At 37.1% G+C, this 27,187-nt stretch overlaps 1 protein-coding gene across 1 annotated transcript in view; it reads right to left on the bottom strand.

The window, feature by feature from the left end:
* Positions 1 to 6,546: 6,546 nt before the first annotated feature.
* Positions 6,547 to 27,187, bottom strand: part of LOC145684560 (uncharacterized) — a 37,369-nt gene continuing 16,728 nt past the window's right edge. Inside the window, exons 2-3 of the mRNA XM_081756953.1 lie at positions 9,410 to 9,622; positions 6,547 to 7,014 (exon numbers count right to left, since the gene is read on the bottom strand). Coding sequence (XP_081613079.1) covers positions 6,724 to 7,014; positions 9,410 to 9,622 — 504 coding nt within the window. The 3' untranslated portion in view covers positions 6,547 to 6,723. The remainder of the gene's footprint in view (positions 7,015 to 9,409; positions 9,623 to 27,187) is intronic.

Here is a 27,187-nt window from a genome sequence, read left to right as displayed (position 1 = left end):
TTCAATTTTTGCCGCTTTGTTATTATTAATTATTAATACTTTTAAAAGGAGTAAAGGTACTGGGTTTGTTATTTACTTCTTTCATTTACATAAAACGGGACGAATACTACTTTTTTCCATCTACTGACGGGACGGCCGCGACACGCCCCTAAAACGGGACTGTCCCGGTCAAAACGGGACGTATGGTCGCCCTACGATAGCGACAAAAAAAAATTTTCCGATTGAAGACTTTTTTGGGTGATTTTTAAATGACGATTTACCTACTTACACATTTAGCGACTTTTTGCTGCAAACAAAATGTTCATCTGTAGAGAAGCATTATTAGTTCAAAACAGTTTTTACGTTCTTTTTTTCTGTTTGTTTGTTTTAATCAGCGCAAGTGATGAAGAGTTTGGAAATACAGCGTACTCACTACTCCACAATCCTGCATTGTTATGTTACCCTTGCCCTCTAACGAAGAATAACTACAAACTTGATGTCCTTTAGTTCGCAGAGTTTCCGTTGAGAGACACACGTAATACATCATTACCGATAGCAACAAGATTAGCTATAGATGCGTGAATAAAGGCGAAGAATGTATTTGTTATATTTGTCCTCTGGGGTCTTTTAATTATTTTGCACTTTTTCTTTTACGAAAAATTGCTTAACGTAAGTACTGTAGTGTTAATTATTTCGGAACTATTTTGACCACAACATGAACAAAAGTACCCGAAACAACCTGAAATGATCCCTGAATTAAAGGATTGGTTGCGCCCTGTTTACAAAGATGTGAATAGAACCAGCGGCGCAAATCTGTCTTCAACATTGGGGGGGGGGGCGTAAGACCGTTACCATACTTTTTTTGGCCATGTCCAAAATACTTATGAAGTTGAAAAACAATGTTGTGGAGGATCAAAGTTGTCTTTAGCGTTAGGAGGCTGCAGATTTGAGGCTTATTCTGGGGGACATCTATTTTATCTCACGTTCCTTTGTAGCAATCGGACAAAAATCATCAAATTTCTCCCAAAAAACACATTTCAAATCGGATTATTTGGGAGAAGTCCTCCTCAGTTCCAAGATTGGAGGGGACATGTATCCATCATCCCCCCCCCGGGATTTGCGCCAGTGAGTAGAACATATTGTTTAGTTTACATCTACAACTTTTACAATGCTTATAGACAATGAATTTCTCGATTATTTCTTATAGCGACTTTTCACCCAAAATTGGAGTCGTCACCTCTCATTTCGCAAACTTATTGCCAACATTTTAGAAACTGGTTGCGGGGAGAGCTACAATGGATGATTCAAGTTATTTCGTCGCTTCCGCTGTGAACCTAAGTACAAGATTCCAAAAGTCACATTTTTTTGGTTCCAAACAATATGTCTGCTGGGTGAAAGCATAGACTGGAATGTGTTGCCTTTCCTACCTTATTTTTAATCCCATAGTAGCTTCTTTCCCAAAGTTAAAAAAATGATTCTTCCTTTCTTAATAGTACTTATTACCCAAAGTATTACGTAAGCATTGTATGTTACTTATGTAGCTCACAGAGCCGCAGCTATGGGCGAGCAAGCAAAGCACGTGTCCCGTGCGCGTGGTTGGAGGGGCGCCTAAAAGAGAGGTTATATATTAGTACTTTTCCTGGCGGTATTTAATACTTTTCATCAGAGTGCGAAATCATGAAATCAAAGTGAGAGGAAAAAAATGAAATGAAATCTTTGAGTTTTACGTCCCACGCTTATGCCGGTTAGGCTAAAGGAGACGGTGATTATGAGAAATGAATGAAATGGTGGAATGAAGAAAGTGGGAGGAAACGGGAGAACCCCGAGAAAACCCATGCACACGGTGTTTGTCCACCACAAAGTTCATTTGGCGGTGGCTGGGATCGAACCCGGAACCCCAAGCACCAGAGGTGAACGCTCTACCACTGAGCCACCGCGGCCCTAAAAGTGAGAGGAGACTGGAGGAGTGAAGAGAGAGAGAGAGAGAGAGAGAGAGAGAAGAAAACGCTCGCACTTTTACACTTCAAAGTAAATTAAGTCATTTATTTTTTCTGTCCCCCTCCTCCCCCTCCCCTAAGTTCTACTGTCAAAGTAAATTGCTAAAAACACTCCCAGGCCAGAACCGCATCTACGTTGGAAATTTGATCGAGATCGGTAGGTCTGTGCAAGAGATTAAGAAAAACTGAAATGAAACCTTTGAGTTTTACGTCCCACAGTTATGCTGGTTAGGCTAAGGGAGACGCTGATGATGAGCAATGAATTAAATGGTGGAATGAAGTAAGTGGGAGGAAATGGGAGAACCCCGAGAAAACCCACGCACACGGTATTTGTCCACCACAAGGTTCACTTGGCGGGGCTAGGATCGAATCCGGGACCCCAAGCACCAGAGGTGAACGCTCTACCACTGAGCCACCGCGGCCCCCGGCCGGGAATCGAACCCTTGTGTCCCACGCCAAAGGCGTGTTCACTAACCACTTAGCCACGAGGGAGCTCATCTGTGAGGCAGTGTAACCCCCCCCAAAACAAAGAAAATAAACGCACACTGGATGTTTGCGCAACTGAGGATCAAAACATTCTCAATGGAGTATGAGAAATAGTAAACTTCAATCAATGTGTGCTTTTGCTTATTCATTACTTCGTTAATACTTAATTCCTTCTAGAAATAGTGAAACAATACTATGAAGAAACACTTATTAAACTAATAACAATTACGTTGTATTTCTTACCACACCACGAAAGTAATATACCGTTTTTACCACCCATAGAATTTCAACCTAGTACTATACTGCATTAGTCACGCCGTAACGAAAGCTGAAATTCAAACACCTGGCACTCGTAACTGTTGAAGCTGTGTTGTAGCTACCTGTATATCACGCGGCCTGCGTTGGTACTCCTCAACATAAATACGTCACAGCCCAAAGCCAGGAAACATCACAAACAGAAGACAGGGGCACAAGCAGTGCCTGACATTTCACGAACTAAAACCCACCAAGACTCAACTCAACATGACCTTCAATTACGTTCTAGAAACCAAACCAATGCTAAGGCACAAACTCACCAACTTCCTATATGAAAACACAAGAAAAAAAATCTAACGTTTTGGTTCCAAAGTGATGACATAACAATAATACTAAAAAGGTTTTAATTTTCAGTAACCCAAACATTAATTAACTAGGGAACATAACAAAGCAAAAATAAATAAATAAAAATAAATTAAATTAAAAATAAAAACCTGACAAGTAAGCTCTCCCTGACTACTTTTTTTTTTAAATTTCAGTGAGGCTGTAAAATATGTCAATATCTTCGTAATATATATATATATATATATATATATATATATATATATATATATATATATATATATATATATATATATATATAGTTCTTTAAATAAGCGGTTAGCGTACGCGCCTTTGGCGTGGGAGACCCGGGTTCGATTCCCGGCGGGAGCTCATGTGGTTCGGATTCCACGTTAATCAGTAGGTCCACGTCTCATATAGTCTCGCTGCTGAAAGGGACGCTAAACTAAAATCAACAACAACAACAAGTTCTTTAAACGAAAGAAAGCTCTGAGAGCGCTTACCTCTGACGCGGTAGGTCCCTGGTTCGATTCCTGCTTCCGACAAATAGGCTTTTGGTGAACACTGTAGGTGTGGTTATTCTTAAGACTTTCAAGTTTCCTTACATTTTCTTGATTCCACCATTATCATGTATCTCATCGTCACCTTCTCTCTTACATTGATGTACAATCATGGGGCGTTAAACTAAAAGAAAAAAAAATCTTGCAAATATCCTAGTAAAAATGAGTTTTCTAAACTACACTAGTGGCCCCGCGTAGCGTAGTCGCTAACGCTCTCGCCTTCGGTGCGAACGGTCCCGGGTTCGATCCCAGTGGGGGAACTCGGTCGAAAAAGTATCAAAAGATTTTAAGTCCAGCCATCCTGAATGAGATTTCCTTGGCTTTTCGTCATTCACAGCAGGCAAATGCCGGAGTGGTACCTAACATATAGGTCCCAGGCCGTTTTCTTCCTTCCCCAATCCAAAAATGAAAATGAAATCTTTGAGTTTTACGTCCCACGGTTATGCCGGTTAGGCTAGAGGAGACGGTGATGATGAGTAATGAATGAAATGGTGGAATGAAGAAAGTGGGAGGAAACGGGAGAACCCCGAGAAAACCCACGCACACAGTGTTTGTACACCACAAAGTTCACTAGGCGGGAGCTGGGATCGAACCCGGGACCCCAAGCACCAGAGGTGAACGCTCTACCACTGAGCCACCGCGGCCCCATTTTTCCCCAATCCATTCTTCCCTTCCTTTCCCCGGATAGTGTGATCACCGAGGGAAGTCATCCCTCATATGCGACGGGCTAACAAGGCCATTGATGCCGAATTCAGAAATCTAAATCCTAAATCTTCACTACACAAGGGAATTTTCGCGCTGAAAACGGTTTATTAGCAATTATGTTAAGCAGCCCTGTAGTAAATCTGCACCAAGTAATAAATCGTCACATATAAAACGGCATGAATAAACACATAACATTCATTTTGCTATCTTGAAACGTAAAATGTTTCAAAACATTAATATTCAAAGATTTCTCAAAATTCAGATTCACCCATTCCATTCTCCTCAATCATTAACGAGTTACAATAGTAAGAATTGTATTCATAAACTACATTACTTACTTAGTACTATATTACAGCAAGTTACACTAAAAGAATATATAATTAATGGAATATTTAACTAAAGTAATAGTTAACTAGTGTACTTACCCAAGCATTTGTTTCCTTCCTCTCTTCTTTTCCGTTTGTAAACAACCTCGTTTCGCAAGCAAAAGACGGTAGTTCAATGACGTCAGCCATTGCGAAAGAAAGAGGTGTCTATAGGCGGCCTGGATCTCACACACAGATGGACGTATATAACATATAGCTGAAGTATTTAACATACGTATACGTATGTAAAATACGGAAGATTGTTAGATGTCAGACATCCTGCAGCGACATGATGTAATATCTAAGCGGGTAAAAGGCAGTACCTATGTAGTATATGGATAAAGTACGCTCCGTACAGATTTCCTTAGTAAACATAACGAATCCTTGTATTTGTACAATATACCGCTGTCCGGATAATGGATTTTTCTCAGTGTAGGACCGAAAAGGCGCAGCGTAGGACCGAAACAATTTTCTGAGCTGACTTTTCGGTCGTATGCCGTTAGATAATAGATTTTGCTTTAAAATACATTTAATTCACGTAAGTTGATCAGTTTCCAATGGACCCGATAGTGGCTAATATAGACAGGTTTCACTCAAGTTAATAGTAATTTTCAATATAAGTTCACATGTATCTAGTGACGCTAATAGATAAACTTGAAAACATTTGAGAGTTACGAGTGGATTAACATCTAGGCGAAAATATTTAGATAATTCGTATTATAAGAACACGAAGTATCAGTCTGTCAGTCATGCTAATTTCTGATAGTTCACAGTCAGGATAATAGTTGTCGCTAGCTACTCTGTCTTCTATCTGGTGCCAAGAGATGTCTTTAGTGTGCAACCCATTTGCAGACAAGCCGATAATGGCTAGCGGCAATTTGGATAGTAGCTAACATAGGTAGGTTTCACTGTAATTAGTAGTAAGTTTCAACATAGGTTTGCATGTTTCTTTCTAATGCAGCTGATATACAACAAAACATTTCAGAGTCACGGGTTGCATAAACATTATTCGAAAATACTTATTTTCTTAATGCTTACTATAAACGCGGAAGGCACTTCAATTTCTGTCATGCTAATTCCTAATAGTTCACAGTTAGGCTGATAGTTGTCGCTAGCTACTCTGTCTTCTATCTGATGCCAAGAGATGTCTTTAGTGTGCAACCCATTTGCAGATAAGCCGATAGTGGGTAGTGACGATTTTGATAGTGGCTAACATAGACAGGTTTAACTGTAGTTAGTAGTAAGTTTCAACATAGGTTTGCATGTTTCTTTCTAGTGTCGCTGATATACAACAACACATTTCAGAGTCATGGGTTGCATAAACATTATTGGAAAATACTTATTTTCTTAATGCTTACTATAAACGCGGAAGGCACTTCAATTTCTGTCATGCTAATTCCTAATAGTTCACAGTTAGGCTGATAGTTGTCGCTAGCTACTCTGTCTTCTATCTGATGCCAAGAGATGTCTTTAGTGTGCAACCCATTTGCAGATAAGCCGATAGTGGGTAGTGACGATTTTGATAGTGGCTAACATAGACAGGTTTAACTGTAGTTAGTAGTAAGTTTCAACATAGGTTTGCATGTTTCTTTCTAGTGTCGCTGATATACAACAACACATTTCAGAGTCATGGGTTGCATAAACATTATTGGAAAATACTTATTTTCTTAATGCTTACTATAAACGCGGAAGGCACTTCAATTTCTGTCATGCTAATTCTTAATAGTTCACAGTCAGGCTAATAGTTGTCGCTAGCTACTCTGTCTTCTCACTGATGCCAAGAGATGTCTTTGGTGTGGAGTCCACTCGCAGATAAACCGGATGCTTGGAGGAAACAACTAGCAACAACATCGTTATAATAATGATAATATTAGAAACAAAAAAGTAGTATTAGAATGTCTTTATTGAGATCCACATAAATACGATAGGATATATACAATCAAATATATTATAAACATAAACATTAACAACACAAATACATTATATGACCAGGATATGATAAAGTATCAACAGTTCACCGATTAATTCCCCCATCTAATATCCGCCATGACCATAGCCACCATAACCACCATGTCCATAACCCCCATATCCACCATGGCCTCCACCGTAAGACCCTCCTACGTGATTGTTTCCGTTGCTGTTATGAACAGTGGCGTAGAATCCTCCCTTATCAGCATGGTAGGTGACAGTACGAACATTACCGCCGGGTTCCTTGATGTAGTATTTGCCTTTGACAACATCTCCGTCACGGGACTCGTGTTGGCCATGGTGGTCACCAGTGTGGCCATCAGTAACTCCATATGAAAAGTCATATTTTGGATAGGCCTAAAACGAAAAAAATAAGGACAATATGTTTTGATTATTTTTTCTTGTACTAAAATGAAATTCATATAGTCTATATATAATGCCAGGTATCGAAATTTTTCTTTTTTTAGTAAATCACTTTTGAGATCTAGACACTTCTGAGGTGGCAGAGTGGTAGAGGGCTTACCTCTGGTACGTGAGGTCCTTAGTTCGATTCCTGGCGAAGTTAATTTGTGGTGGACAACATCGTGTCCGTGAGTTTTCTCGGGGCACTCCCAAGTCCTCTCATATTCTCATCTACAATTCTTCCATTATCATTCACTTGCATTAGGCTAATCATCGTCTCTCTTAGCGTAAAGAGCATAATTGTGAGACGTTAAACTGAAAGATGAAAGCTATCCTACTAGGATAGGATCCTTTCTAAACATAAGCGCTACTATTTGTAATGGATTATCTGTAAAATGTATAGCAACGAACCTCTAACTTCCTTTTTTTCTGTTTATGAAGGGAGTATCAGATACCGTATATTCGATGGGTCTGTATCAACGAGTTTGAGTGATGATTGCGTTACTGACTTGCGTAACAACAATGATCACTTGTGGACTACGGTACGTTGTGGGTTTGTGGTTCATATCCAAATATATGCACTAGATATATATATATCCAGCGTTTTACACTCATTTTTAATTAATAAAGCACGAAGATAGCCCTCCTACCATCAAGTTTTAGATCAATATTTATTAAAATCCTCGAGTGGCAACATTGTATTGTACTTCTTCCACGACAGTGAACTGGTTTGCTACAAGCTTACTCGTCTTTCTTGATTTAAATTTGCTGTCACTTGTAGTCCCAAACTTAAATTAGCTGCTTGCGGAAGATGTAACGAATAACTCATAAGTACAATTTTCTCTAAAGAACATTTGTGTCCATACAGTAATTTGTTTTTATTGGTTGTAAAGTTTAGAGCAATAAATATTACAAAACTTTATTTTTTTAAAGAAAGTTTTGAAGTTGCAAGCTCAGTCACTGGATACGTCATGCCAGAAGATAAAATTCTAAGGCTGTTCATTTCTCTTTCCTATGTAAACTACAGAGTTAACTTTATTTATGTCTTTGGAGGACGAGAGATGTGCACTGGTTTAAATCCCGGTTGGATGAGGGGAACATGTCCCCTCCAATCTTGGAACTGGAGGGGACTGTCCCCCTAATAATCCGATTTGAAATGTGTTTGTTTTTTTTTTGGGGGGGGGGAAATGTGATGATTTGTCTCCCATTGCCACAAAGGAAAGTGAGATGAAATTGATGTCCCCCAGAATAAGCATCTAATATTCCCGCCTACCAATGTTGAAGACAACTCTGCTTCCTGATCCTCCACAGGATTGTTTTTCAACTCAACAAATATTTTGAGCATCGCTTATCAAAAAAGAAAGAAAGAAAGAAAATAAAAGAAAATAAAAAAGAAAAAAAGAAACGATTTTACTTTTCCCCCCGAATGTTGAAGATAGATTTACACCGTTAGAGATGTGTAATTACTGAATTTTTTTTGTGGAGATCAGTACATTCTAACAAGTACAGAGGGGAATATATCGGACAAGTTATGCAAAGATTATTGAGAGAAACATATACATATTTAGTTGGAGCCATGTAGCCGGATGGTTGCCGCGCATACTCTATGGTAAAATCCTGTAGAGGTAGAGCTTTTTGAATTTTAGTTTAAGTTTTACGTGTTGTTTCAGCATCCAGGCTATTTCACACATGGACCTCAATAGCTTAATATGAGATGCAAATCAAATGATCTCACATCGCGAATCGAACCTGAGTTTCCTGTGCTAGAGTTGCGTATACGAAACATAATGTAGCTAGATGTTTATCCAATTTTGTTATTCTCCATTAAAGATTTTAGCTTAATTCTAATGATTGTACAATATTTATACTGTAAATAAAGTCTAAGATGTTTTATCCACCACTACTAAGTGTTTTCCACGTAACCTTAAACGGTTCATGGCATATTTGCAGGGATACAGGTACCCTAGGTTGGGAACCACAGATACAAATCCTTATATGTGCTGAATATTCAATCTTATTTATTTTAAATACGACAATCCTATTGTATTATATCTGAGACCAGTGGCAAACACAAGGGAGATTTCCGTGTTTTAACCCTTTCTTGAGCAAGATATAATATAAAATTAAACATACCATATTAAGATGTGTATTGAAATACCTGAAATGAAATGAACTTCGAACATAAATCCTAATTGATGGAATTCTACGTATTCCATTAGCTGAAACATAGTATCTTTTCTTTTTAGATCTGAAATCAAACTTCAGTTTCTCTCTTGAATTTTCTGGAACCATTATTACGGTTACTATAGTTCTGATTCTTACGATTAAGATTACGATTACAAATGCTTACCACATAATCAACTGCATGTCCACCATAGCCTCCGTGTCCACCACCACCATATCCACCATGGCCATAACCACCATGACCACCACCACCACCATAGCCACCAGCAACTACAACCTGGTGGTCAGGTCCAACAACAGGTCCTCGGAAAGATGCATGAGAATGGGCGTGTCCTCCTGCCTCGACATAGGCAGCGGCCAGACAAAGTAGGAAAACAGCCTATGAAACATACATGAAATAAATTAATATTCAGGAACTCTTGCAATGATTAACTCAGATAATTGTCTGTTCATGTTTAGAATAACCGAAAATTATTTTTGTGACATATTAACGTGCGTAAATGTAATCAAAGTAAATAATTGTGTATTTTATAACCAAGGGTTAAATTCAAGGAAAACTCAAGGCTGAACCCTTGCATCAATTTTATAGGGGAAGTCACGGCTCCTACAACAAACAATTCAATTAAAACAACGCCATAGGCCTCAAATATTTATATAAATAAGTAACAGACTCACGTGTATACTACGTGAAGGAATTTGGTTTGTCTGCGGTGATATTTTTTCAATCAATAGTGAAACTGGAAGTTGTAGTAGGTTAATACTACCTCCGGTTTGAGTTGTTGAGAGTGCTGACGGAAGCGTACTCTTCGGACGTTTAATTAATCGAAGAAAAACACTTCTTCAACGATAAAATCGGAAGTGACGATTTCTGACACTTCCGGTTTGAGTTAAGAGTTACGAAAGAAATGCCATCATATTCCTAAAACCCTAAACCGATTCCAAAATACAGGTTCTCTCTATCACATATCGTTTTTTGCTCTATGTAGATCAAGTTGTAGTAGATTTCTAATATCTAAAACCAATTAATTATAATTTTCTGCACTTATATTTATCAATCATATCTTTGGTAGGTTAATGAATAATTTATTCTCGTATTGTACGTACACAATTGTTTTAAGTAATTTTCTATAGGACATTGCATGGTGCTTGTTTATCCTGTAACTGAAAAGAACCGGGGAATTTAACTAAGTGCTCATAGCAACCACTCACTATTTTATCTCCTTAATCAGCAGCAAAGCATTGGAAATGACGTAAACTCTATTAGTTAGACGATCAAATTCACCTACTTTACGAGACATTTTTGCATAAACGACTCGTAAACCTAGGGTTACTGAATTATTGGAGCTAATTTGCATGTAAGTGTACCACCAGGGGTAAAAGTGGATCGGAATAGGTAGGGGGACTAATGATCTCACGTCGTCGACCATGCCTATCTTTACCCATTCTATTTTCTTTTTAGAAAGTGGGGGATGCCATAGATATTTTTTGAACTGGTGGAACGGCGCCCCCTCGTTCCCCCTCACTTTTGCCGCTGTGTAGAACAATTGAATGTCCCAAAAGTACCTACTGTGGGATAAAAGAGGCATGTATCCCATAGTTGGTACTCTTAACGGTTTCAAGAAAAGTAATAATGGAGGATTCTTCAAATTTCAGATTGCAAATAAGACAGACCTTATCCCTCAGTAAAGAAGTTCAAACCAGGCGGAAGGTTTTATATGTACTTCCAATTAAATACTGTTAGACAGTTTTGTTATTAGAGTTTATATTTCAAATATGATTTTATTTCCATTACACCTTCATTATATGTGAAACTCAAAATCAGCAACTTAGGGGGAGGGGAAAGTCAAAGTTCTGTATCGACATAAGAGTATAAAATCGTTTATTAGTATACTGATTAAAATATATCACATCATTTCTCCAAATGTGATGCAAGTCAAATAATCTTAAAGTCCAAGGTCGTATCCCTCATGAGAAGACAAACAACGCGAAATTTGTCATTTTTGTTTTACTACACTCTAATTTTGGGATAATTTTAAAGCTATATTTACAACACTTTTCCACATAAAAGAACAAACCATTGTGATTATTTAAAACAAATTACGTCATTTTTCTCGCGAATGATACCAGCTTGGACCTTAAGGTTCTTTGACTTGTGTTACTTTTGTCAAAAATATGCGATATGTATTACTCAAACTCTGCTCTCCCCAAATTATGCCCCTGCTTAAAATATGTATCAAGTTGATATGATAGATGTCTTTGAAACTAAGTTTTACTTTCCATCGATATGAAAGTTATAACTCTTTGTATAAATGGAACGAATCTTGTACCATATACAGAGTGGCCCAAAAGTACGTATACAGACCTACATATATAACACATACAGGACTGTATACCTACTTTTGGGCCACTACAATGAAGCATTGATACCTCTGTATTTCAAAGGCACCCATGTAGTAACTGGAGTGTAGAGTTTAGCGTTCTTGCCTTACAATCGGGAGGTTACAGGTTCGAATCCGACCAGCGGCCATACAAACAAATTTTCAAAGGTGTTCCTCGGTTCTATCAGGTGAATATCGGGATGAAACATTTAAAGAAAGGCCTCAGTCAACTTTCTTGGACCCCTCCCTGTCCCATTGTTCATTGGTTGATTTGTATGCATGTCCTTTGTAAGCTGTAAGGCTATATAAGACGATACCTACGCCGGGAATAGAACCCGGAACCTCGTGCAGCAAAGGCAGGCGTGGTAGCCAATACACCAGCGAAGAAAAAGCTATCCAATTACTGTTTTTACTCCCTCCTTAGTCTTGTGAATAGAGCCGATAACTTTGGTGCATGAGATCTCGGGTTCGATTCAAAGTGGGAAAGCATGGCACGAAATACAATGTTTGAAATCCCATTTTAAAGACGTGTCATTCTGTACGGTTTCACTGCTGACAAAGGGCGTAAGTAGAAAATCAGTCATTTTTATTATTGTCGTTGCTTGTTAAATAGTGCTAGTCCCCAAATTGACCTGTATCTGAAAGTTATGCATCCTAATAATAAGCTGAAAATGTCTCAATGTGTCACATTAAGCCTAATAGTAAATCGACATGTTAATAGATGTCAATATACTATAATGAAACTACTGAATAATTCCATAAATATAGTATGGAGTTTTGGCTAGTTTGTGGACAAACGAGAAAAATTAAATTAATGAAAGTAATTAGAAATTTTAACTATACGATTTTAACCAAAAACGAACAGTGGGATTAAGGCTTGGGCGCAGCAGCTAGTTCAAATAATACAAGTTATTCATTTAGATTAGATCAGTAGGTTTGAACTGTTATGGTAAATATTATGCCCATTGGTTAACTTCAGCTGAATGTAGAAAGAAAAAGAAATCATTATAGAAACAAGCAGAATACACGGCTCCATTCTTTGAATGTATTGTCACTACTGAAAAGCTTCATAAAGCAAATAACAATTACTGCGTAGCCCACGCGGTAATAGTATTATGCCACATGTGGTTTTAAATATTCTCGGCCGAAGCTATCGTAAGATGCCACAAAAACGTTGACATATTGAATGAAATTAGATTTTTAGTTAAGTGTCATAGAACTAAGTAAATGTAGACTAATTATCGCGTAGACAGCGGCGTAACTTAAACTTTTTTCTGGTGGGGGGAACAAGCATTAATACGCATAATTGGGACCCCTAGAAAAAGTTTTTTTTTTTTTTAAATTCTTGGACCCTATCTTTCCATCTTTCTCTTACTCTTTATGGGCCCCCCGGAACCTGTAGGCCCTACCGCACGGCAAGGTCTCCGGGGCCGTTATTTACGCCCCTGGGCCTGTTCCATACATGACAAATTGATTAAGGGGACAATATTGACAAATCTCAAATCCATACGAATAAATATTATTTCTAAGGCCCCCTAATAGTAGACATATTTTACTGAAATGGGCTCGCGACTCATTTTTGATTAATTTTCCTTTTGTGTGCTGTTTTGTTTATGTAATGTAGTGAACCTGTTTGAAGTTCATTTATAATTTTATGTTCGTATCGCATATGAAGTAAGAAAATTTTGTCTCAAAATGGGCCCCCTTCGAACGGCGGGGAGATTCCTCGGGGGCAGTTGCCCCTCCTGCGCTCCCACAAGTTACGGACCTGGACAAAGCTATAGTATTATTATTATATATGCCACCTAAGGTTTCTCATATGATTTCCAGCGGAGGCACATCTTATTTTTACACAGTTTCGGTATGATTTATTATTATATTATAGAAGTGTTATTTTGGTCTCCTGTGGGAGGGTGCAGACACTCTCAGAGCTCCAGGGAATCAGTACATCTCCAAAACCATGCCTGGAAGAAACGCTGATCGCAAGTCATTGAAATATTAAATGTGATTACTTTTTTTACTTAAGCAGCTAGCGGTTAACCTATACCATGTCGACTAATGAAATAATTTAAAGTATATGGACAGATTAGTTTATATTTGCATCTTTTCACAATAGCGAGGCTATATGGTAATAGCCTACAGTTTAAAAGGCGAATGAACTAATATAGTAATTTTAATGCTTTCCCGCTGGGATTCGAACTCAGGACCTCAAACACAAAACGTATCAGTGTTAGCCACATTTATTTTTTTTTTAATTGGACCTAGATATAACTCTTTCCTCTTAAGTGTTTCTTAATTCATCCTATTCTATGTATGCAAAATTCAAGTCGACAGGGACATGAACACAAGCAATTCTAGGATAGTTAAAAAACGTGCATGTTCTTTAGTGGTAATCGAACCCACGATCCACTATACAAGCGAGAGGACTGGTTCAAATCCACCAACACAATGTGATTCAGTACAAAGTGAGATAGATTTGAAGAGACTCATAGGTAGTGGCTGGCTAAAGAGTTACGCCTACCTTCAGGTTCCTTGAAGTTCTAGTTATTTTTTGGTATACGTCAATGAATTTAAGGTACACTCAAGTTAGCTCTTTTCTTTATCTCAGCTCTTCTGTCTTAATGTCCTGGGTACGGTTATGGTCTGGAATCGAATCAATGACTCTTTCCAGCTGAGACTCTCTGTTACTTCACAACTATGCCTCACAACTGCAAAATTGTACGGGTCTAGTCAATGCACAAATTACTATGCTTAACAAATGCAAATGAAAGCTAATTGTAGGATCTGGTTAATTTCGTATATTGTTTTTGAATGATTGCACAATTGCTTTATCGAGCTGATTCGTCATGGCAATTGAGTAAAGAAAGAATTAACAAGAGTAGATCACATGATTGCCAAACATGTAACTTTCTGAGAAAAAAAAAACTGTGATCTGTACCACTTTAGTACCAAGTAGAAATACCTTGCAAATCTCCATTACGTTGATATGATATCCCTTTGGTATACAGCTGGCTGAATGTATGAGAGGTATAATATCACCACACAGAGGAGGTAGACAAAACTGATGCCAATCGCTTGTATCGAAGCGATTTATATATGAAATCGAGCCTCGGCACTTACTGGAGAAAAATTCCAGCTAAAATTGTGCAGTCATCTGGAGAAACTTGATAGAGATTAACCTTTCTTTTGCTTTACTTTAGTCGTACTTTTTTTTTAATTTTTAACTTTCGCCCCGACAATTTCTATTCTTTTTATACATTATTTTGGCTCTTTTCCGCGTGTCTGACAAATTATTTTTAGATTTTCTTCTTTTTTCCTAAAAAAAGAACTTTTTTTTGTTCTTCACTAGGTTTTCACTTTATTTTCAAACAAACGTATTGCATTAATTTCGTGTCATGTGTATTTTTAGTTACTACATTTTCTTGGCAAATTTCTTCATTCGTTTGTTTTAGCATTCTTTTTTCTCTTTCTTTTGTGTATTACATTGTGTTTCTAAATGTTTATTTTCTGTTTGCTTACTCATCTGACGTAATACGTATTACTACATTGATTAATAGCTTCTGCTTGTATACGTGACTTTGTTTTCAGTGATTTATTTTCAAAGAGCGTTAGGAGTCATTGAAAATCGCTGTGAACAATTTATAAGCACGTTTTACTTGAGAAAAATAGTCTGCGACAGATCCGTAGCCAGGGGAGAGGGTCTAGGGCTTAAATCTTTCTACATTTTCTGTGATCATTCCCCTGAGATCTCAGTGCGTCAATATGCACTATATTAATACAAAAACATTTAGATATTTGTAAAAGATGCATTACTTTAAATTCAGTTTAATCTCTTTAAAATAAGGATGGCACCGAGACCGCGACGGAACTTTATAAATCGAGACGAGACCGAGACTTAGATCAGTCTCGAAAGTCTCGGTATCGTCTCGAATATTGATATTGATAGGTATTAAAATTGCCTTTACTTAAAACTTGTTTCGTTACTGCGTTAGACAATATGAGAACAGTTGACTGATGTACAGTGGCGTATTTAACGGCTTGTTATCGGGCTCAAGCCCTCCCGAAATAAATTTGTGATCATTTTTTCGCATTGCACGTTCAACACTTCTTACTCGTTCTTCAAGCCTCTCCCGAAACAAAATCCACCGCTGATGTATATAGCCTTCTCTCTCTCTGTCTCTGTCTCTCTGTCTCCCTCCCTCCCTCCCTCCCCCCCTCTCTCTCTCTCTCTCTCTCTCTCTCTATATATATATATATATATATATATATCCGAGTGTGGCAGAATAAGTGTTACAACTCTTGGAAGGTGACTCCTGCCACTGAGACAAGAAAAGAGTTCGCTTGAACTTCCGGCTATCGGACATAGTTTCGGATCTACAAGGTGCCGAAAGCGTGGGAAAATGGCTTTCGGACGCAAATAGTTCGGAAATTATCCAACGTAAAGAGGGCGAGTAAAAAATTCACTGAAGAAGTCATACCTGCTGTATTCAATTTTGCATGCTTCACAATCCTACCATGCACGCACAAGGGATTAACCAAAGGAACGTAGCAAGTCCCGGATAATCTGTCAAATGAAAATTGGTCTAAAAGGATATGAATTAATAGGCTTCTACCAGGTAACAATAATTCGTTTGTATTAAGTCGATATCTGGAACAAATACAAAATGGCAGACACCTTCATGCCCGTTGTGTGTGGTTGCATAATCGCCAGGTACAGATGATGGCCAACAGTGACGTTCTGAGTATTAAGTGTAGCGAATTTATACTCAAATGCTCTAGAAAGACATCTGGAGTGTCGGTAGAGCACAACAGATGAAGCAGGGTGATTCACATCTGTGGAAACACTTAACGAAAAATGTCCAGAAATTGCACTTATACTAAGTAAACGTGAGTTCAAAGCGTCGGAAATGTAAGGATTAGTGTCAAGAAAATGAAAGCCATTGCCGATTCACCAACAATATTTCATCAATCCGATGCAATAGGTATATGATTTGCATGGTTGCATACCGATAAGGATGTAACAACCGAGGCCAAGTTGAAATTGTGCAAGGGGACTCACAAAGAAACTGGGTAAACTAAATGAATGTCACTAGTGGAGTCGCATGATCGATATTGAAATGTGGCGAATGTGTGTGTTGATATCAACTCGTAGCTAATGGAAAAATGTCAACATGTCCCAGTACTACTGGGACACGGTCCCACGTGCGAAAACTAGGAAAATAACGTTGTACATTTTGCTATTACATCTAGTGCACTTTTTGGTAGAATGTAACTAGAACACGATTGTATCAATGTCCCTCTTTGTTTGGGACATTGTCCCACAGTCGACACATATGAAAAGAAATATCTTAATCCATGGTTCAAATTCTGGTAGAGCGTGAAAATAACAAACTTGTATCATGCCTCACGTCTTCTGGGACATGACCTATTCCAAATGTAGCGAAATGCCTCCAGAAATTCATATCTTACACACACTGCACAGCACATGCCAAGACAAAGACGCAAATGAACCAATTTGGCACATGTAACACTACTGCTGGAATACCATACATATGGAAAATAAAACGACATGAGAAATAGTAAGAAACGTCTTAAAGCTCTTATTGTTTACATCTGTGCAGTAGGAATAACAAAATGAAACACACAAGCATGTCGGGAGGCTGTACAAGAGCGCTTGCCAAACAAAGTGGATACTCCTCAAAGAAATTAATAAGGGAAAGTGAGGATCCTTTGAAGCCTTAAGGCTAGAGCGCTCGGCCGGGTCGCAGTTTCCAATCTTACTGGAAGCCCACGTCGTTAGATTCAAGAAACGAGTAGTTATTTTCGTATTTTTTGCACGTGGGATGGTGTCCCAGCAGTAGTGGGAGATGTTGACATTTGTTCATTAGTTACATGTCGATATCAACACACACATTCGCCACATTTCAATATCGATCATGCGATCCCACTAGTGGCATTCATTTAGTTTATCCACTTTCTTAGTGAGTCAACTTGCACAATTTCAACTTGGCCTCAGTTGTTGCATCCTTATCGGTATGCAACCTTGCGCATCATATTGCATCGGTTTGAGGGTGGTGAATTGGCAATGGCTTTCATTTTCTTGACACTAATCCTTACATTTCCGCGGCTTTGAACTCACGTTTACTTAGTATGAGTGCAATTTCTGGACATTTTTCGTTAAGTGTTTCCACAGATGTGAATCACCCTGCTTCATCTGTTGTGCTCTACCGACACTCCAGATGTCTTTCTAGAGCATTTGAGTACAAATTCGCTACATTTAATACTCAAAACGTCACTGTTGGCCATCATCTGTACCTGGCGATTATGCAACCACACACAACGGGCATGAAGGTGTCTGCCATTTTGTATTTGTTCCAGATATCGACTTAATACAAACGAATTATTGTTACCTGGTAGAAACCTATCAATTCATATCCTTTTAGACCAATTTTCATCTGGCAGATTATCCAAAATTCCTTTGGGGAATCCCTTGCGTGTGCATGGTAGGATTGTGAAGCATGCAAAATTGAATACAGCAGGTATGACTTCTTCAGTGAATTTTTTACTCGCCCTCTTTACGTTGGATAATTTCCGAACTATCAGCGTCCGAAAGTCATTTTCCCACGCTTTCGGCACCTTGTAGACCCGGAACTATGTCCGATAGCCGAAAGTTCAAGAGAACTTCTTTCTTGTCTCAGTGGCAGGAGTCACCTCCCAAGAGTTGTAACACTTATTTTGCAATACCCGATATATATATGCATTATACAGAGCAAAGAAAGTAGAATTGAAGCCCATTTTATAGAGCGTATATCTGAACGTCAAGTGCCCCTTGGATCCGCGATATATATATATATATATATATAATGCTGAAATTTTGTACTGAGTTGTGCGAAATATTGAAGGGGAAATTCTTCTAGATACTCTGCAATATTACTAGATAAACAAGCAGTGTTGCTGACGCAACATAAAATTGTATTATTTTCTCAAATTTCACTATGTAAGGTATTACATATTTCCAATTTAGACATTAAATCCACAATACCGTATACATTATTCAATGCAACAAAAGAGAATACATTATCACTAACATCAACATTTTGAAGATCTCGAATAACTCAAATGGCATGGACGGTGCAATGCGCATCAATTGTATCTTAGTTTCAAATACTATGATCATGGTATAATGTATTTCGAATGAATTAAGGAACAAAGTAATTACAAGAAATGGAAAATTTAAATTTTCCTAAAGATTTTACTTCGAAAACGTGCTGTATCATCACGTCATATCATGTAGATGCTTCCAAAAGACTTAAATGATCATAATGCCGTTTCAGAGCTACCAAACATCTGGGTAGTGATTGTTATATTGCTTAAAATGACGTATTTTGAATTAAATTTTTATAATGGTTGTTGCTTCCTTTTGCTTCTATAACATTACAACAATAGGTTTTGGTGATTTTAATTACAACAAGTAGCAGTTCCATTATTTTAAGCAGTGTTCCCAACTTAAATAAATTGCTAAATATTATTCTAAATATAATGTTAATAAATATTTTAAAATTATTCGTAATTTGTTTTATAGTGGAAGAATGTTTACAAAAGACTACGGTTTTCATAGTCTTTGGCCTACTTATATTGTTTATGTCAAAGTTTTCGTTCCAGCAATACACGTAAATGCAAATTGTAACTGATAATTTTTCAGTAACACTAGTTGTTTCTCCTAAGCCTTAGGCCTAGTGTACACTTTAGATAAAAACCGTGCTTAATTATTAGTTCTAATTACACCTTAATTACATTTCACTTGCTTTAGTTTGACCTCCTACCATCTCAAACTGGATTCATATAGCTATATGCAATTATTCAAGCACCCTCCCTACCATATACCTATATGCAATTATTCAAGGACTTACAGTTAGTGATACATATTGTGTTCATTTTTGTTTTGTTTTTTTTTTTTAGTTTAACGACCCACTGTTATGCTAGACGGCTAAAGGAGACGTGGAACTACTGATTATAGTGGAATCCAAACCACTTCGGTCGTTCAACTTCACCCCCAACGCAATCGAACTCGAACTAATGGGCCAGAACTAATATTTATTCATTATTTATAGCAAAAAGGGGTCGTTTTCGTGTTGACCAGATCACTAAGTATTTGAGTAACAGAACACTAGCAGCGAATAATTTTTAACTCGGACGAGATGGCGTTAGTAGTACAAAAGCAACCTGTGCACGATTAAATATTCTTTGCACTCTGAAATCGTCTATAAGTAAGAGACGGTACAACATTAACTCTAAATTTTAATTATGGACCAATGCACTTACTAAAGGAGACTAACGGAGATGAATAATCAATAATCAACAATACACTCTCTGTACATAACTAAATCATACACTCACTGACATATTACTATGATCAAACTACTAAATTATACTCACACACATGCATGCTACATACTTCATAAACTAAGTAACATATCAGTACATATCATTACGTACGTTCAATCATGTTATCACACGAATTCGCTATATGCGCACTGAACGAATTACTGTTTTTACCATTTTAAATCGGCTCTATGAACTGGAGAAAAAGAAACTGAATAATTAGGGCCCAATGGCCCTACTACTAATTTAAATCATGGTTTTCCAAATACTTTTAATGCCCCAGGAAGGACATATTAAAACTACAAATGGTAAGGGTCCCTTTCCTGAAGGGAAACGAACCCTAACAAAGAATCGTTCAACCCATCTCTGTTGGAAGCTTTGGTCAATTTAGGAGTAAATGAGAGCCCCTTTTCTAACTTACACGGACATTTAACTTAACGATAAAGAAAGCTACGAATACCGCCATGTTTGTAATAATTTTAAAAAAGTCACAGTTACTACGTACAATATATATGGGCAGGCTACCGTAACCCTAAACTGAACTTTTGGAGGGTGAAGGGAATTTTTAGGGGAAAACACTTATCTCCAAAAACTTAGTTTTAAATATTACACAACTGCAAAACCAATTCACGTTGATGCTGCTCCTGTCCACAACTATTCATATCACCAAACATGGCGTCTTCTGAATTGAATTCTATATTTCATGGTTTTCACTGTAGAATTTAATCGTTCAGGGCTCCCTTCTGCTTCAACAAGTTTATTCATTTACTAAAACTAATTTTACCTGGTTTCTTCTGCTTTTTTTTTTTGTGCCAAAAGTCCCAATTTTCTCAGAGCCGAAATTAAGTGCTGTGGCTTCAAACTCGTCGCAGTAGAGAATGAGAATAATCGCGCCTTAATACTAGCGTTTCAGAAATAGTTCCAATCATAACAAAGGGTTTTGGCAGTGGAAAGAATATAAATCGAATAGAAAGTGGTAAAAAAACTGGATGAAACCGGATTTTGGGAAGATATAGGCATCTCAGAGGGACGAAGGTGGTCTAAATTATTCCGCCAAATATCAGATTAGTAGATAACTTCAAGAATTTCTGTCCAATTGCGGGCCTATGTTTTCATATAGCATTAAGGTGTATAATTTTAATACTCATCCATTTGAAATGCCCATATATAAAATTTATAATAAAATAATGTATAAAGGTATTATTCCCCGAAATATAATTTCTACTAGGTTATTCAAAGCTTCCACGTTAAGTTTGACTTAAATAAAGATCAAATGAATTTACTACATAGACCGAAAACATATTTTGAAAAATCGCTTAGTACAGTACGTTCCAAAGATATTGGACCCCTCCAAACAAAAATTTCATTACATCGAAAAACCCACGCCCATGGTGTTATGGTTGAATTAGAGTTTATGGTCTCTTTCAGCACGAAGGCTATTTGAAACTACATATCGTCGCATGAGAACCAGAGGAACGTGACTCCACTTTCATAGGTTTACAGGAGGGACGAAAATAAGTGTTTTTAAAAGAAAAATAAAAAAAAAAAATAAATCGGTAAAAATATTATTGAATAGTAATCAAGGCATTACAAAAGATCTCAATACTATTCAAATGACAGAATAGCTGGTCAAAATAATAATTTAGGTTCGTGCTACGCACTATGGAATGAGAAACGTTCCTATGACTCTGAGCAAATTGTTCTTGTGGACATACGCTTAGCAAACTATAGTAGACTTCAGTTTTCTTATTACGAGTTCTAACTAGAAACACTAAACATTGACATCTAAATGTTAAAATACCACCACTAAACACTAAAATAACATTTAATCTTTATCACCATCATCACTACTACAACGATGCAGGCACTGCAGAGATGACCCACCCCCTACCACCCACCATGGCTCACTTTGACCCATCACCCACCGAAACTCATCGTCATCAACTCTGACCCACGATCCACGACCTCGTCTCAACTGAATAAAGAGTTTACGCTTGTAATAAAACAAGGCAATGAAATTATCACTAATCGGGGCTTGAATTTCAACGGTCAATCGTTCAAGCAACGTTCTCTTGCAATACCGATTTATCTGACCTTTACATGGTAAAGTGTCCGTCATGGGCCAAATTACGATGAATTTCAATTTAATTATCATATATAATTATTCCCTTGTTGAATTACAAGAACTTTTCAGTGGAAAATGAGATGAAATTTCAAAATCTCAAAAATCAAGGTAAAGTAAACCAACGTAAAGGAAAAAAAACTGTAAAATTTTCCATATAATTAAGCATACCGTACAAACTTAAGGTGGATCACTAGGTGTTCTCGGTGCTATGCTAAACGCTGCTTGAATAGTGCTGCGTTGCCAGGTAGTGTCGAGTGCTTACTGGTGCCAGATAATAAAAGAAGTAATCATGGGATTCTGCTTGGATACTTGCTGGAGAAATTAGTTTCCGACCCTTACCGCAATTCACAGCTAAATTCCGCTTCTCGAACTGCAACGCTAGAATCCAGGAATTAAACGTACAAATTTGGTAACAACGCATTATGGAGATCTGCGCAAGTTTCTTCTCAAAATCTATTTCCTTAAATGTAAATTAATATTTAAATAAAACGTGAAACATAACACGAAAAAAGGTCAAACAATAGATCTATTTCGTGATAAGATTGTTACCTTAAAATACTTTACACATACAAATAAACATTTCATAAAATTGACCACTTCTAGTAAGATTTAACAGCAAGTGCCATCTTGTGTGCTCATTGTAAAACGAATCTAATATATTCTTTTATTTGTTCCCTTTTTCGATATCAGAAGACACAACCAAATGAATCAGGGTCTTATGTTGTAGCTGAAACATAACTTTATTTGATTGTACAATATTTATAATATGTAACGTTTCATTGAGCAGCAGTTAAGGGAATGAGCTAAAATATGTACTGACTTCCGGGTGGTGATCCACCTTAAAATTTCCACGTAAGCTTACAGTATAAATTGTATGTCTATTTTTCTCATGCAGCTCTATGACTTGATTGCCTTGTTCTTTGAACGCTCCACATAATAAACACAAGCTTCAGCAATTATTATAATAGAAAGGAGTGGATATAAAATGCGAAGAACTGTTGTTTTTGTTTCTCAATTCTATTTCAAATGTGACTGACCCGGATCACCTAACCTAGTTACCCATTTAATAGGTAGATGATATTTCAGACCAGCAGCATACGAAACTGAAGTTTTCGTCAATAAATTCTTTAAAAAATTCTGACCAATGTTTTAAAAGTGATACGAAAAATTCAGGATGGTTGTTGTAAAACACTAAGTATAACTCAGAATAGATTAAAAAACTAATAACTTACTAGTTATTGAATAAAAATACTTCATACCATCTGATACTAGATAATTTCGAAAAATATTTCTGCATTTCGATAAAATTTATCTCAGAAAACACTTCAAAGGCATATGTTTCTCGTAAAGAAAATGCTTTTCAGTTAGAAAAATCTTGTTTTGTGTGAGTTGCGTCTTTAAACTTTGTGAATATTCAGTCACATGGTACCACGATGAATCTATTTACTTTATACAGTCTTAATCTAACTTATTTCAATGGATACGAGGACTTGATCTAGCCACTTCTATTTACTTCAAGTATACTTAAATATCACCAAGTTCCAAATTAAGAGGCAAATAATTAAAAATTTCAAGAAAATAGGCAAATTGATTATACGACTCAGGAGAGAGGGTTATCAGTATTTCCAGATATCCTACGCATAGTAAGAAACAATTTAGGTATTCAAATGATTACAATTTCTAATCTATTCCATTTCTTATTCAGGGTGTGAAGAAAGTGTGCGGGAGTGGTTGGTGATTCCACATATGAAAATATCCAGAAAACGGGTTCTATTCAGAGATAAAGAATGACTCGAGTGATTGATGGCTTCTTTCGGATTAATTTCAGCATCAGTTCCCCGAGTCGTAGTTTTGGTAATAGAACGCTTCAAACTAGAAGCCATTTTCTGGATTTTGTTGCATGAGCTTTCCTGTTTTCTTTCATGCGTAGAAGCACTTAGTACAGCTGTGTACTCTTATCTACAGCCTGAATATATTTTCCATTGCTTTTATACGAAACAATTTTCAAGAATTTCAATAAGACAGTCAGATTTGTAACACTTTTTTAATGACAGCAGTCAGACACGTACCAAGAAATTCATTTCGGGGAGGGTTCAAGGCTTTTGTGGATGCCCAAATTCAGAGTGAGTCTAAATTTTACAAGTGTCGAAAATTTTGCATAAAATTGTGGTACCGATAAGCATATATTTAAAACATATGGGAATTTCAAAGAAGAACAAATGGCATATGGGTTGACAGCAATATCAAGCAAATGAAATTACGGTTAACCTAGTTTCGTAGTCTCCCTTACCTGTTCCTCCTAGCATTGTCTCCTTTTCGACTTATTTTGGATTAATTGCCCTTCTTTTCCACTTGAGTCTAAGGCTGTTATTATCTTATGTTGATGGTAAAGATTCCGGGCCAGCACTAGGCCCATAATCATAACTTGAACATGAACTCAAAAGATCTCCGGTTACTATCTATACCATTAGATTCAGTACTTTCTCCACCAATTTTCTTGGCGTTATTCAATTCTGATAATGATGGTAACGATGGGTGAGCAATACGCACATAATTCTTACTTCAATACGAATTCAAAAGATGTTGTTCGTTTTCTGTACCCCACTCAGTGTTTTCTTCTGTTTTCTCGATGTTATTCAATTTGATTAACTGAAGAATTCTTCTTACTCTCGAAGTCATTTTGCAATTCATAGACGAACTGTAGGGGATGTGCCAGTCAGCAACCAAGATTCATTCGCTACTCTCTTATTTTCTCGTCATTCTTCCTGAGGAACTAAAAAAAATTGTAAAAAATCAAAAGTCGGCAAAAAATGCTGTCCTAAAAAAAACTTCCATTGTTGCAGACTAGCACTTGACCAAAATGTAATTTTCACATTTTTCTAGGGAGTATCTTCTGAATCGATATTTTATTTTGCTTATGTAATAATTATTTAATATTTTATTTACATTGTTTAAATAACAAAACAGCATTGTGCTTTTAGTTTAATAATTACTTACCCCAGCTTAAAGCAAATGAATTTTTGAAAATTCATGTAAGTTTTCGAACGAGAGAAACATATGACCTAATATGTGTCTTTGGTCCTGAAAATTGCCTTACTGCCTTTTAACGGCAAGGAGAAGAGACAGAGTTAGGTTGATTTGTCACGAAGTGAATTATATAGATGTATAACAGTGGTGCCCACCCCCTCTCATATCCATGACGCACTCCCCCTCAATTATCTATCCGTAGGTGTTCTTCCATGAAAAAAAAATCTTTTCGATTAATTTTTACAACCCCTCAAACATATTTATATAGATTTTTACCCCCCAATATTTTAATGACGCAGTTTGCATCATAGCCCTCTTTATGGCCACCCCTTTGTATAAAGGAAAACGAAAATCCGATTTTTGGAGTTAAGTTTCTCTGGTTCTCATATGACGATATAATCTATAGTTTAAGATTGAATCGATTTCGAGATTAGGACTTGTATTTTTATTGAAGCTCTTACACAATCCTCAGAAGTTGGCTAACACTGAGAAATCACCTTCCCTGATCAATCATTGGGTAACCTATCTCCAGTGGGTAACCATTGTATATAAATTATGATGTTTTTTTTATTATTATTCCACAATAGCTTTTGTAAATTAAAATCATCTGATTTTGGTAGAATGTGGCGTAAATTTTTCTGAGGATTTCGAATCCTCTTGATTGATGAATCTGAAATGGGTCAACAGTAGTAGAAAATGGATCGATCTGGAACATATGAGGACAGCATTGGCCAACTCACGAGCCCCTGAGAAATTGAGCACCGTACACCGTGAGCCCACGGTCTTTTACGACCTCCATTTTAGGGGTGAATTTATTCCGTTTTATGAGCACTTTTTAGGGGTGTACTCGTTCCCTTTTATGAGCATATTTTCCAACCCCTATGTTAATACGAACACATAGAAGAGCAGATAACACATAAGTCTATGTAGCACACAGCAGAACAGATAACACATAAGAGTACGTAAGATAACAAGGGTATACTCGTTTCAACCCCTATTTTAACATAGGAGATAACACATAAGATTACGAACACATAGAAGAGCAGATAACACATAAGACTATGTAACACACAGCAGAACAGATAACACATAAGAGTACGTAACATAACAAGGGTGTACTCGTTCTCTTTTATGAGCATATTTTTCAACCCCTATTTGAACATAGCAGAAATTACACTGAGACTATGAATACACAGCAGAGCAGATAACACATAAGAGTACGTAACATAACAAGGGTGTACTCGTTTCAACCCCTATTTTAACATAGGAGATAACACATAAGATTACGAACACATAGAAGAGCAGATAACATATAAGGCTACGTAACACACAGCAGAGCAGATAACACATAAGAGTACGTAACATAACAAGGGTGTACTCGTTCTCTTTTATGAGCATATTTTTCAACCCCTGTTTTAACATAATAGAAATGACATAAGAATACGTAACATAGCAGAAACACATAAGACTATGTAACATAGCAAGGGTGTACTCGTTTCCTTTTACGACCTCCATTTTAAGAGTATACTCGTTTCCTTTTATAAGCATATTTTCCAACCCTTATTTTCACATAGCAGAAACTACGAACACATAGAAGAGCAGATAACACAAGGGTGTATTCACTCATTCTCTTTGATGACAATTTTTTCCACCCCTAATTGAAATTACATAGCAGAGCAGATAATACATAAGATTCGTTTCCTTTTATGAGCACTTTTAGGGGTGTATTCATTCCCTTTTATGATTACTTTTTCAACCCCTATTTGAACATTTTAACATAGCACAAATTTATGAACACATTCTCCACCCCTATTTTAACGTAGCACTGATTTCGTTCCCAACCCTTAATTTAACATAGCAGAAATGACACAAGCATGTCCCCAAACTACTGACCATCGTGAACAAAGGTCAAACTCAAAAACGAAACAACATATCGAGGTGGTGTTTCCACATTTAGCAATTGGTCATCAACTACTGACCATCGAGGTCAAAGATCAAAACTCGTAAACGAAGCAACATATTGAGGTGGTGT

This window comes from Thermobia domestica, chromosome 5 (genome assembly GCF_964235325.1).
Source record: "Thermobia domestica chromosome 5, izTheDome1.hap1.1, whole genome shotgun sequence".
Classification (NCBI taxonomy): Eukaryota; Metazoa; Arthropoda; class Insecta; order Zygentoma; family Lepismatidae; genus Thermobia; species Thermobia domestica.
The sequence above is the reverse complement of the archived record's forward strand: the minus strand, read 5'-3'. Positions and strand labels throughout refer to the sequence as shown.